The sequence below is a fragment of the Embiotoca jacksoni genome, unplaced genomic scaffold, assembly GCF_022577435.1.
Source record: "Embiotoca jacksoni isolate LCO1_2020_lvr unplaced genomic scaffold, fEmbJac1.0.p SCAF_17, whole genome shotgun sequence".
Taxonomy (NCBI): Eukaryota; Metazoa; Chordata; class Actinopteri; family Embiotocidae; genus Embiotoca; species Embiotoca jacksoni.
In genome coordinates, this window is record NW_027185307.1 from 3,245,307 (window position 1) to 3,258,837 (window position 13,531).

At 38.3% G+C, this 13,531-nt stretch overlaps 1 protein-coding gene across 6 annotated transcripts in view; it reads left to right on the plus strand.

Moving 5' to 3' along the window:
• Positions 1-13,531, plus strand: part of LOC138199293 (E3 ubiquitin-protein ligase HECW1) — a 79,347-nt gene that overhangs the window by 22,633 nt on the left and 43,183 nt on the right. For all 6 annotated transcript variants that reach the window (XM_069151254.1, XM_069151258.1, XM_069151253.1 and 3 more), the window contains 2 exons: positions 3,848-3,923; positions 5,195-5,364. In XM_069151254.1, the coding sequence (XP_069007355.1) occupies positions 3,848-3,923; positions 5,195-5,364 (246 nt within the window). The remainder of the gene's footprint in view (positions 1-3,847; positions 3,924-5,194; positions 5,365-13,531) is intronic.

The following is a 13,531-nucleotide window of genomic DNA, read 5'->3' on the forward strand; positions in this document are numbered from 1 at the left end:
TGAATATGTCAGACTTAAATTAAGACTTAAATATCAAAAACACGGAACATAAAAATGAGTTTACTGGCTTTCTTGCACAGTACAGTTCAGCTTGTAGGTGGGAAACAGGACTTTCATTTCACTGCATCCCCACGTATGAAAGCCACTGTCAGATAAAGTTGCTGTTATCTCCGTTTAAGAGCATAAAGCACCCGTCCCACAACCGCTGCTGAGTGGTTGACATTGGGTGATGGCGTTTCACACACCACCCCCAGACCTCCTCTCAACACTGAGCTGGCACAACCTCTTCTTCCCTACTGTGTCTCTCTGTGTATCCTCACTAACTGAGTTACATCACTCTGCCTCTCTGTCTTAAAATGCACTGGGGTGTATTAGAATATCTTACACACCCTCACAGAGTCTGGAGTCTTGGTGGATCTGACCTCTAATTAGATGTGGATCCACTTTGTAAATGTGAGCTGCCTCTTTCAATCGTGTCACGGTTGAGGGTGGAGGGGGTGGGGAGGGAGGTGGGAGGTTGGTTGTGTAAAATCCCTCTCCTCTTACATCATTTAAGATTATTAAAGCACCTAAAGGTTGCTTGAATAATTTATATACTGTCCCTCTGATATGTTTTAAAGTGTCTTCTCTACTTTCTGCAGCTGCTGGTAGGTTATATACAGTAAAGTCTGCCGCAGACAGATGAAGTTGTCGTTTGGTTTATCTGTGAGATTAGAATCATCGAGGGGACCCGTGCTGGCACTTCCTTCTGTGACTGTACTCAGAAAAGGCAGATTAGCATCTCATTAAAATGAATTGGTCCCAACATCTGTCATTTCCCTTATCCCTCTATCTTGTTATTTTCACTGTCCATTTACTTGTTATTGTTCTTTGCAGCCAGTTGCATAATTCAGAGGTAATTCAGAGTTTTTGTGTGGAAAAACTGCAGTATTTTTAAGGACGGAGGAAAATGTCTTCTAACTTCATCTCTTAAATCACTTCTTCTTATTAGCTTTCTGGCGGTCCACCTGAAAATAATCCCATCAATAAATAGAAAATAAGCCTCAAAAAGATGTGTTTTTTGGGGGCGTGTCTGTTTGATTGACAGGTCTGTGGTGCAGTCAGTTTACGACTGTTGGTGGGAAGTTCAAGGTGTTTTTAGTTTTTAGTTTTACTGCAGCTTGTAAGTGAAGCTTTCTTTTTTTTGTTCTACCTTTTGTCTTCGGTGTCATGCATTTGGTCCTCTCTTTGTTGGTACTGTAACGGGTGACCATGTTCACCATAGTTTGGTGTGTTAGCTTGTTCACATTGCTGAGGCTGATGTGAATGTCATGCACATTTCATGGCAGTCAGTCGAATAGTCGTCAAGATACCGTACGAAAATTGTTACCCTGCTAGTTGTGCCAGAAACGTCAGGGGATCACGTCTTTCATGCTTTTGGGTTCCATTAATATCCCATTCAAACTTTATGGCAATCCATCCAACAGTTGTTGACATTTCAGTTATAACCACAAAAGTGTGTCTCATGGTGCTGGAGGCAGAGTGTTAAAAACAGCCCGGTGATTTGCTTGATGATGAATGACGCTGCAAGGCTAAAAATAAGTCACTATTTTTGTCATTCAAATGTTTTTTCTGAAGATAAGCACTGACCTGCTGTCTGATATCAACTATGGTACTGCCACTTGTCTGTTAGTCACACTCTGTGAATTCTGTATCCATTACACACATCTATCACAGGTGTTTGGGAAAAATCCAGTCTTAAAGTCACCAACTAGGTTTGCAATTTCTCTGGAGTGAGAAACTAAGCAGAAAACACCACCTTGTTCACAGCAGCTTTCTCCAGCCAGACTCGTATCTCTCACAGAAGGCTTTTATTCTTCTGTGAGTATAAGTTTTGACAGCACGAGAAGTAATAACTGTTTGTTACTTTTGAACAGATGCTTAAGTGGGATTTGTTTTTTTAATGCTCATGGATAATTACATGGACTGTGTAACCATTTTTAAAACCGTATTGACTCACAAAGTTGTGCACATGGGTAATAAATGAGTAGCACGTGCACATTTCATACAGGTTTGTCAGTTTGCTCTTAACCTAGTTTTTAGTGATAAAAGCGGTGTCGCCTAACTGGCCTGTGTGAATCCCTTAAATGTGATACACTGTTCCACTCCGGATGAATTGGAATCACTTTGATTCATCTGACACCATCATCAGCCCAGAGTTCTTATTTGTCCAAGTACCTGCCTCGGTTAGACTTTCTGATCAGAGCTAGTTAGCTAACATTAGCATATGAACACACTATATGAAGGTTGTAAACACAGACAACATAATAAATGCTTCATATTTACATCCTTCCCTAGTTCCCTATGCTGAAAGCGGCTGCGCAGTGGAAGAATGAGTGGAGGACACGCCTCCTGCATGCCGTGTGCGTTACCTCCACCTCGCTGCACAGCTGCTGCTCGCATATGTGTGTGTGTGTGTGTGTGTGTGTGTGTGTGTGTGTGTGTGTGTGTGTGTGTGTGTGTGTGTGTCTGCGTGTCTGTCCACACGGGCAGTGTGTCGGCTGCGGCACAGCGACCGCCGGTCCCGTCATTAAATCAGTGAGGTTTCCTTTGATAAATGCCATCAATAATTTTCTTATTTTAGATCCAACAAGTGAAGACCAAAAAGCAGTAATGTCACTTTTTTAAAGCATGACACACAAGCACAGACACATGCGATGCTGCCCTTCAGCTGTTAAATTATGGCCATGATATTATTATAGCCCACATTGGATTTCTGATCTGATTTTAAAATACAGATGTGATCAGAGATATTTTTTTGCTGTATATTTTTTGAACTGTGTCCGTGCTAAACAGCCGTTTTCTCTAATGTGCTGGAGGTGCGAGGAATGACTAGTGAGGTATGCGTCTCATGCAGGCTGCGTGGCTGCTCTAACTCATTAATAAGGGTGCCAACATGACAATTTAAAAGTTGTTTGGGGTCTAAGTTCCATAAAGAGAAGCGACTTCAGTGTTGTGAAAGTGGTTTGGTTTCAAAAGATCAGATTTATAACAAACGACAGTAACATGTTAGTTTTCTATTTAGAGGCAAACTATTAACTTAATGCTGACATATACAACTATAACACTTATATTGTTGCAACAGTGTATTTTTGAGATTACTGAACAAAATATTTGTAGTATTTTGTTGTATAGTCAGGAATATTGTTATTACTGAAATACCCCTGAAATATCGTGATATTATTTTGTGGCCATGTTGCCCCAATACAGAGAAAAGAATCCAGATAATGTAAAAACTCTACTTGAATAATTCAGTAGGTAAACCTGAAGGCATCTTTGCCATCCTGTCAGTTGTTCTTTTTCCCTGCTCCCTTTTCACTGGGTTTTACTGTGTAAGGGACGTCAAGCAAAACATTTCCACTGCATGCTGGATCTGACACAACACTGCAATATGTACACTCTTCTCCATTTCCTCCTCTTTCCTCCCATCCCCCATGCCCCTCCTCTTCCTGGATACAAAAATCAATGTCAGGATAATGAAGACAGAGTATTGATCACAGGACGCTGTCAGACTGGCTGAAAATGGAGCTTAAAAAAAACAAGTGTTAAAATAACACTGGACGTTTGGGCCATTCCTACTTTCATATATGTATTTATATATATACATATATATGTTTTTTTTTTTTTTTTTTTTTTTTTTAACCTGCTATGTACTGTTGTTTGGCTGCAGTGGCCCACTTTCCCCATCATAAACGCTTCATACCACAAGAAGATGCAGTTGTGGAAGAGCAGAATGCTTTAAATGTGTTTTGGTGTTCTCTTTATTTATGAACAGCTCTTCATGTTTCATGTCCTTCTGTGTCTGCAGGTGTTAAAGCCAGTGGTCAGTCCTGAAGTCAACCATGGAATGGGAAACAGGAGACTCATTAACTTTTCCTTGTCAGGTAGGCGACCAACACCTGTCGTTTCCTTTCCCATCAATCCCTGCATTGCTTTTTCCTGCATTTAAGTCCTGTGACCGATGTTTTCACATGTGGTGTCCTCATCTGACCCCTTCCTTCACCTGCAGCTCTCTGAGCAATGTCTGTCACTGTAAGTCTTCACTGTCTGCAAGCATTGGTATGCTCAAATCAACGCTAGTTTACCCAGAAGCAGATGTATAGTTGAAGGTGACGATCTTTGACAGTTACTATACTGAAATAACGTCGCACTAACTTCAAATTCAATTTGATTTATTTCAGAGAGTAAAATCATGCAACGTGAACCTGAGACTGTACAATTACAAAATACTCACAACAAGCAAAAAACAAAGTGATAAACAACCACATTACAATATAACTGTCAAAAACCTTTAGTTTGTAAATAACGTGCAGTTGTGCCCTGCACATTGGCTTTTTTAAGAGCAAAATCTTTTCCGGTCTTTTGTTTTGCTTCAAAGCATGCTCAGTGCTGCCGGGGATGAAATGATGGCAGAGAAATACAGAATACTTTATTTATTTAGAGTCTCTTCAGAAAGACTCTTTTGCTTTTTTGCACACTTTATTGCGATGTAGGTTTAGAAAGGCACACACTGCATGTCAGGACAAAAGGAACAAGGGCTGAAGTCGGCAGAACTCTGTGGTGAAGTGAAATCAGGTTAACGGCATCAATTATTAGGACTGAATTCAGGATTTTTTTTCATGAGTTAGATGTCATTTGAAGAATATTTTACCAGGTTGTTAAACTTTTCTTTCTTTTATATTCAAAAGCCTCAGATAGAAATATGTTTTCAAAGTGTATTTTTATTCATCTTCAGCTTTGTCTGACAGATATCTTTATAAATTGGGAGTAAAAACACTGGTTCTAAGGATATACTGAATGACAAAACATGTTTCTAAGAGAAATAGAATGTCAACTCCCCCACTATAATACCTAATTCAATAGAAAACTGTTTCTCTCTTTGACCAGTTCTTTTAAGACTTTGAAATACTTTGTGTTTGTACTTTGATGTTGTTGCTTAGCCTCAGTGCAAGTCTTTTTTCCTTAATGCATACTGCAGCTTTATCTGAATCATAGAGATAAACCCTACAGCTGCAACTTACCAATGTAAATCCTGCATTGTGTCACTTTCATAATCAGTTTGAAGCTGTTTGAGTCGTCATGGCAGAGAACAAACACGTCTGTGTCCTTTCACGTAACCCTCTCACTCACTGTTTTTTTCCTCCTCATGTTTCAGACCTCCAGGCAGTTGGATTGAAGAAGGGGATGTTCTTCAACCCCGACCCGTACCTGAAGCTCTCCATCCAGCCCGGAAAGCACAGCATCTTCCCCTCGCTGCCTCACCACGGCCAGGAGAAACGCTCCGGAGTGGTCTGCAACACAGTCAACCCTCAGTGGAGCTCAGAGGTGGACACACACAAACACACACACACACACACACACACACACACACACACACACACACACACACACACACACACACACACACACACACACACACACACACACACACACACACACAGCTTCACACACATCTAAACAATTACTCTCTCCTCAATCATTTCAATCGTTGAAATGGTATTATCAGTATTCGTATAGTTTCATCCATGATCATGTCCACACACCTGCCAAATACAGTTCTGTGAGGCTTTAAACTGCTGACAATCACCTGATGTTATTGAGCAAGTAGAGAACAGTTTCACTTTGAACATAGCACCCAGGAAGTTCACCTCTCTGGATGCACGTGTTCCCTAATCTGTACACAAAGACCATCTCTGACTCGAAAAAGAGCTAGAAAACAGGATACCTGGAGGTTTTAGTCTTGTAATTTTTTCACACATATACCCACATGAATTTGAGTCTTTTGATTTTTTTTTTATTCATGCTATTATGGTTTCTGTCCTGTGAGGTGTTTTTAGTCATGTTTTCTTTTAAGCTTTTGGAGGCTACAGCTTGTCACAGAGTGATGTTTTCCTCGTGGAGCTCAAGGTTAGTAGAAAGGCAGCTTGTACCTGTTCATACCAGACTGTGTTGGTTCACACACACAGATACAGGTCCTCTCCTCAGTGAATGTCTGATGGTATGATGGTATTAACACAGTCATTGTTCTTTAGCTAAAATTTAGGGGTTCACGGTTTAATTGCCCTAGATTAAACCAAATTATGAATTATTATTATTATTATTATCAATATTAATATTAAAGATTGTTAATCATATGCCCAGTGTCAAGTTTGGAATTTTGATTTAGTTTGAGTTAAAAATGATTATTAAGTTGAGTCAAATTGGGGTCATTTGATTTTTGTCAGTTTTAGTCAACAGGACTAACTACATTTTCGTTGAGTTTTTAATGCTGCAGCTGTGAGTATAATGCAGTGATACAGCAGATCCAGTTCACATTTACAAACTGCGTTTAAGCAGAACATCTCTCTCTCTCGTTCCTGATCACATAGCATTAGCAACATTACCACAGCCACCGTCTTCATTGTGTGGGTTTAGTTTGAGAGTCTAAAACATCGGATAACACAGAAGACAATTTGTTTAACTGAAGACATCAATCCTGGAGCTTTTTTTTTTTCCAGTGCCAGCATGAAAGTCATGGGGCCCCGGTCCAGAGCCTCTGTTTAAAAGTGATGCTCTATAAGTCAATCAAGTGACCACAAAGCGACAGAAACTGACTCGATGCAAAACAGAAAGAGATGCAAACCAGCCATGACAGAGGGATGGACGCACATTAAAAGAGATACAAAATGAATACAGATGGAAAATCACTGCAGACAAAGAACAATGAGATGAAAAATGACAGCAAAGAGACACGAAAGGACCACTTTTAGATGCTAAACAGCTGTAAAGAGACTAAAGATAGCAAGAGGGAGTTGTAATAGGAGCACCAGGAGATTCAAGACCAATAAAAACAGCCGCAAATGACGGCAAAGAGACACAAAAGGACCAAATGGTCTCAACATTTTAATTATCAAAAAAAGAGAGAAATGAAGAATCAAGTACAGCTTATTAGTGGAACAGCTAAATAAACTAAAATAACAGAAATGTTTCATGGCATTTTTGAAGGTAGTGTTGCACCACTCATAGGATGTTCTGGTGTTGAAAAATTTAGGGGTAAGAACATTAATAATATAACAGGATATTTATGCAGGACATATTATCTTATCATCAAACAATTGACAAGCTCCTAATATAAACCCAGCACAACAGACTGCACAGCATACAGTAGAGAAGGGATGATTGGGTTCCTCTTTGGTTTCAGCAGCAGAGTAAGAGGATCAATGTAATCCATGAAAATTATATTTGCTTTGTGGAAAAAAAAAAATCTGCCAATTGATTTTCTCATTTAGGATTTTTTTCTTGAAAAAAACATGTTTCTGGAAAGTACATCTAGAATCAATCCTATAATGGGCACAATAGATTAGTGGTAATAGTAATCTAATACAACATAATATATAAACATAACACGTAAGAATTCACCAGAGCATCGACTCATTCAGTATCATACATGTTAATGCTCCTAAAGATTCAGCATTTAACTTCTTCTTTTTTTTTTACATAATGTTATTTCCTGCACACTCAAAATATAGTGGTTTTTTTTTCCTGCTGCAAGAGGAAACGCATCACGATAGTCTGCAGTCTTCTCACCACTCAGAAAACCTGCCGCTAACAAAGTTAACCTCCAGAGGTTCCGCCTCCCCTTCTGAACAGTACAGCCTGCCAGCGGGTTTGAAGGGCGCATTTTCTTTCAAAAAATTAACTTAGCTCAAACGATACAGCTGAGACCAACATTCACGTGACAACAATTCGGATGACTTTGGACTGAACTGCAGGCTCAGCCATTTTAATCTCAGCTGACTCGGATTTCGAGAAGCTGAGCTGGTTGTATTTACAGACATGTCAACGATTGATATCTATTTTTACTAATTTCTTGTGCTTCAGCTGCCTTCATGGCTTCGAGCTTGACTCACATTTCAACCGCTTTCATCCCCAACTTTTCAAATTTTAGCTCAACTGCTTTCAGTGTTTACATACAAGCTTTTGATTCAGCTGTGGAGAGGACTAAAATTCGATTTTCAAATGTTTTCAGAGATTACTTTTAACTGAAAAAACAGCGCTTCAAAACAACCATTTAAATTTTACCAGTCGTCGGTCAGCTTTCCTGGTTGGTCAGCATTATTATTAGAATGAATTTATTCCAGGGATTTTTGATAATATCCTGCCCTCCTCTGTCAGTGCTACTTTAATTCACTTATCTTGGCTCACTCAAACTGTTTTTCTCTTTTTACTTGAGATTAATAGTTTATATATTTCCTGCTCAGTGTCATTAGTGCAGCATTTAAGGTGAGACATAGCCATCACTAATGTCAGCCCCTGAAACGTAATGCAATATTCTTGCTCCCAACTTTCCAGTTCATCATAATCACTGTCATAAAGGGATGCTGTCATTTCAGCCTGAGTGTGCTCCAGAAGAAAAAAACGAGTCTACATAATTCAAAATCTGTATTTATTTCCTAACTTCCAAATGAATGGTTTCTATTCATCAAAACCTCTCAACAGATTACCAGTGGCAAAAAAGATTTTAGTTCAATATGAATTATGTTTCTTTATGCAATGAACACCACAAGCTAAGGATAAATTCTAATAGTAAGATGATATATTGGTCACATTTTCCTCATAGTCTTTCCTGGATTAACACTGAAATAATTAGTTAATTGATTGATTAGTTGATCAACAGAAAATGAATCACTATTACTGATTAATCTTTTCAGTCATTTTCCAAGCAAAAATGTCAAAAACACGATGTTTCCAGCCTCTTACATGTCTGCATGTTGTGCATTATGCATTATTATGTGACTCAATTGAATACCAATCTTGGAAGTTTCCACTATTTTGCAAAGAAATTTGCAATATTTATGATGTTCAATGTAATTGATGTGATTTTTGAAAGCTATGAATGTTCTGAAAAAGAAAATATGCCCAAAACAATACAGATGTTTCGGGAGTCAAATGCCTTCTTTGTTCGCATGAGCTATCTTTAGGTGGTTTACAGCTCACAATAAAACTTGGCTCAAAATCTGTTAGAGTTTAAAAGTGATCAGTGCAATTTTCAATCAAGTCTAATGAAAACAGAAACCAGTTTAGAGACACAAGGAGCTTTGAATCACACAGTACAAATCCTTGAAACACAACAACAGCAGGATGTGGACAGAAATGTTTAACGGAAAATGGAAAAGGAGGTTACAGTCCAATACATGGACTACTTATTCTAAATATCACTTAGGCTAGAGGTCGACTTGAAATCCATTCATGAATAACAATTTAAGACCATTCTGATTTTTTTTTAAGATATATCTGACTTAATATAGAGCTGTCTCATCAGCATCAAAATGGAAAATGATTTTAGATCTATGTGTAAGAGTGCGTAAAAACTGACCAAGCACTGATTTCTGAGGCACCATTCATAATCTGTTATAAAAAAAAAAAAAAAAAAAAAAAAGAAACAGGAACAACGTCTTGTATATCATTATTCTCTAGTTTTCTTTCTTTTTTCTTTTTTTTTTTTTTTTAAGGGGGGGGCTAACGTCTCACATCTGTCTAACATGGAGCACCATTTGCAATTTGTTCTTTTATGGTCTTTGTCAGCTGTAATTTCTGGCTCACATCTGTATGAGTTCCTCCAGCTGTGTGTCTGTTGACGTTGTTTTTCTGCTGAGCACGGCTGTCTCCTGCTGCTGGGACCAGCTCTATGAAAGCAGTGAGACTGAACTGTAAAACTAAAACAACAGGACTAACATGGACAGTTAAAACTCCTTGGAGCAAAGTTGGTCCACAGCTCTCTGTGGATGTATTGTTCCCGGTGACCCTTTTCACATAATATATATTCTCTGCTGATTCGATTCATTTTGAAAGTTCTGATAAATGCAGCTACTAGAAAATAGGCATCATGTTTCTCTGCAGTCACTTACTGTAAACTCTTGCTTATCAATTGTATGTCTCAGTAGTGGTTGTCTTTCTAATGTTATGTCACTATGTCCCTGCTCTCCTCCTCCTCCTCATTCAGCCAATTTGAAAAATCACAGAAGGAACAAACCCGAAGTTGCCAGTAGCCTAAAAAAGCCACTTTTACTTTGGCTGCTGTGCCGTGTTTTGTCAGGGTTGGCTGCAGTTAGCCATGTGTGCTGTCATCACGTGTCCTAGGAGACACTATTTTGTTTGTTCAGAGTATTAAAGTTACACATAAACAACAAATATGATTGACCTCTTCTGTAATTCGTAAATTTCTTTGCACTGAAATGGGATTTGTTATGAAATGGACGTGTTGAACCAGAACAACGCTGGAAGTGACTCAGTGATTTGTGCGTAATCTGGAGCTGTTTTTTATTTATCCGAACGCTTGACAGCACAGTCACTACCTTTTATTATGTCCCTCGGGAGGCTCCACGCACTGATTTAATGCTGTGTCCCTCTTGGCAGCGTCCACTCAGCTCTAAGCCCTCTTTCCTTTTCCAAACTGCTCCCATGTTGAGTGAAGCTCAGCTTGCTTGGCAGTGATGCACTCTATAACTCTAATGGATCTCCACAGCATGCGAGCTCAGTCAGCATACTGCAGTCCATCACTGCACAGATTTGAGAGATTATTCTGACTCTATGATAAAATACAGGTGATCAAATCAAGTCATAATACAATTTACAATGGCAAACAAATGACTCCAGCAGATGTCTGGAAAGTGTACATTTAATAGAGTAGAAAAGAGGTAAGGTTTATCAGTGTTGACCGTGATTAATGCTACTGAATTGATTGTTCATAATCAGCAGAATTTAACTCTTTTGTTGCATAAAAGATGTTTATGGTGCATTTTAATTTGAATACATTAGTTCATTAATTCATTGTGAAATGTAAAATTTGGAAAATGCATGCCCACACATGTTGATGGCTTCAGATGTTTACTTATTGTCTTGTATGTAAAATGAAATGATTTCATTTTCATTTTTCCAAATGATTTGCTCAGGGGATAAAACTCTATGCACATTACACATCTTATGCATATTAATGTGAAAATAGCAGTTGCATATAAGTCAGCCCTTTACTGTCAATACTCAACAGTGTTTGAGTACAATATGCATTTTACGGAAGTATAGAGAAAAACGTTTTTAAAAGGTGCTTTTCAACATACTGTGTACATTTTATAGATGAAATGTTTTAAAAGAAAATCTAAATTAGTTGTAAAAAAGACAAAATGCAGCTATGAAAAAGGATTTGGCCTCCCAGTGACCCTTATTTTTCCACACCAAACTAACACCTTTTATAAAAGTACTCTAGATAATATAGATAGATGATAATATGAACCTGATTAAAATGACCTTTATTACCACGTAACGATCAATATTTTTTCATGTGGAGAGGCATGCAAACTGATACTGTGTCTCATTGTGTGCCACGTGATAGCCCGTACTGCTGCATGGATAGCGTGTGGTGCTGAGATGAAGTCCCATTATCGGAGAGGCTGACCCAAGCCCGGCTAGCAGCAGTGGTGCCGTGATAATGTCACCGGGCCTCAGTGAAGAACTGAGCTTACTGTTTGTGCACCTTCTACTAATAAAGAAGGCGGCTGTGATCCTGAATATCTCTCTCACTTAATAATACGGGCCTGCTCATTTGAATGAAGGGATGTTTGTTTTCATCTCAAGTCAGAAAGGAACAGATACAGTGGACCTGCGATGTCGTGATGGTAAAATTTGTATCTGTCCAGTGAAGCAGAAGAAACAAAGACATTGACATCTGGCAGCTTTATTGGCTTTACATTCCTAAAGTTCAATTCTTAGTTGTCCTGCTATTGAAATGTGCTCAGTGCCCACAGCATGCAATAATGTACAAGCATGCAAGCATAATTACAAAAGAAAAAAAAAGAAGCATCGTGCTATGTTTAGCTTCTTTGTGTGACACAGCATACATACAATTGTCCTATTTAATTTCATATATTCTGTCCTATATGAAATCAATTATGTTATACAAGTATATTACAGTGAATAATATAATCAAGTCATATTTATTCGTTACAAATATACTACTAATGTCCTTCTAGCAACTGAGGTGTTCGGAAGTACTATTACAAACAAAATGTATCAAGAAAAAAAGTATATCAATTTAATATATGATTTTTGCTTGATCAAACAAAGATATTTGGTTCTGCTGCATTTTTTTTAACTGTCCATCCTGAATCCAACAGCATTATATAAGTGCAGTGCTGTCAACCAGGAACCCAAAACAGGGTCAGTAAAATCTGACATGATCATCTGTATCTCTGAACATGGTTTGAGGGTTGAAAGGACTTCCAGCTACTCAACTGAACTCATTCTGAAAGGACCAGTAGATTTTTAGCCTAAATGTTTCATGTTCAGTCCTTACTCAGTCCCAACTTTTCTAAGTTGCAGTTGCAAGACAGGAAGTACTTGAGTTTCATGGACTGTGTCTCAGTTCACATACTTACTTAGACTGGCTACTTTTAGAGTATAAGTACGTTCACACTGACATGTATGGCAATACCAATGCAGTATGAGTACACTGCACATTATCATTAGCAGCAAACACCACCAATGGAAGCTTTACATGTCCTCGCAAAATTGTTCATTTCTCACTGAGTACCACTACATTGCTGCAGGATAGAAGCCATCAATACGTTTATTGTGCCCAACACATTTAGGTAAAATAACCAAACAAAGCCAGCAGATATGTTTGTGACTGAGACATCCAAATGTCATGGTAATTTCCAGTAAGTGTAGGATGGCAGTGTGCAAATGAGAAAACACTACCCTGTTAAAATTCACATGCTGCACAAGTAACTGTGCTAACATGTAAGTGTGAAAGTCGAGACAAAGGTAAGCAAACGATAAAACAAAGTTGTATGTTTTTACATAAACGGAATTCATTTAAGTCAAAGTCAACTTTATTGTCAATTCACCATATGTACAAGACATACAGAGAAATCTAAATATTGTTTCTCACAGTCCCACGGTGTACAAAATACAAAGGTAAATCAAGAAAAGTATAAATACGTAGCAACAAAAACAGACAACAACCACAGTGATGCTTAACTGCAGGATATACTGTATATGTATAATGTTGTGCAAATACGGGTCCATAATGCAAAAGTTCCGACTTTATGTCGCAAGGGGGAGAGAGTTCAGCATCCTGACAGCCTCATGGGTATAGTATAAAATACTGATTTTATAAATAAAGATCATAAAAGATCATAAAAGTTGGACTCATCCTGTGAAAACAGCTGTGAAATGTTTTCTGTGACAAAATAACCCCCACGATGGCAAAGTGATGTCATCCAGGTTAGCTCACCATGAGTTTTTAACATGAAGACAGGAAGAGTCTAATGAAGACACACTGTCAGGTTGCATTGTGGGAAATGTATGAACCTGTGTTTTTAAAGGTTAAACCAATACTACAATCTAAAAGTCAGAATATTTTTCCCTCTGCTGCTTTGATTTGAAACTTTCTTTGTGTGAAAGCACAGAACTATATTGGAGGCATTTCTCTTTAAGTCTGGTCTCTGATTAACTA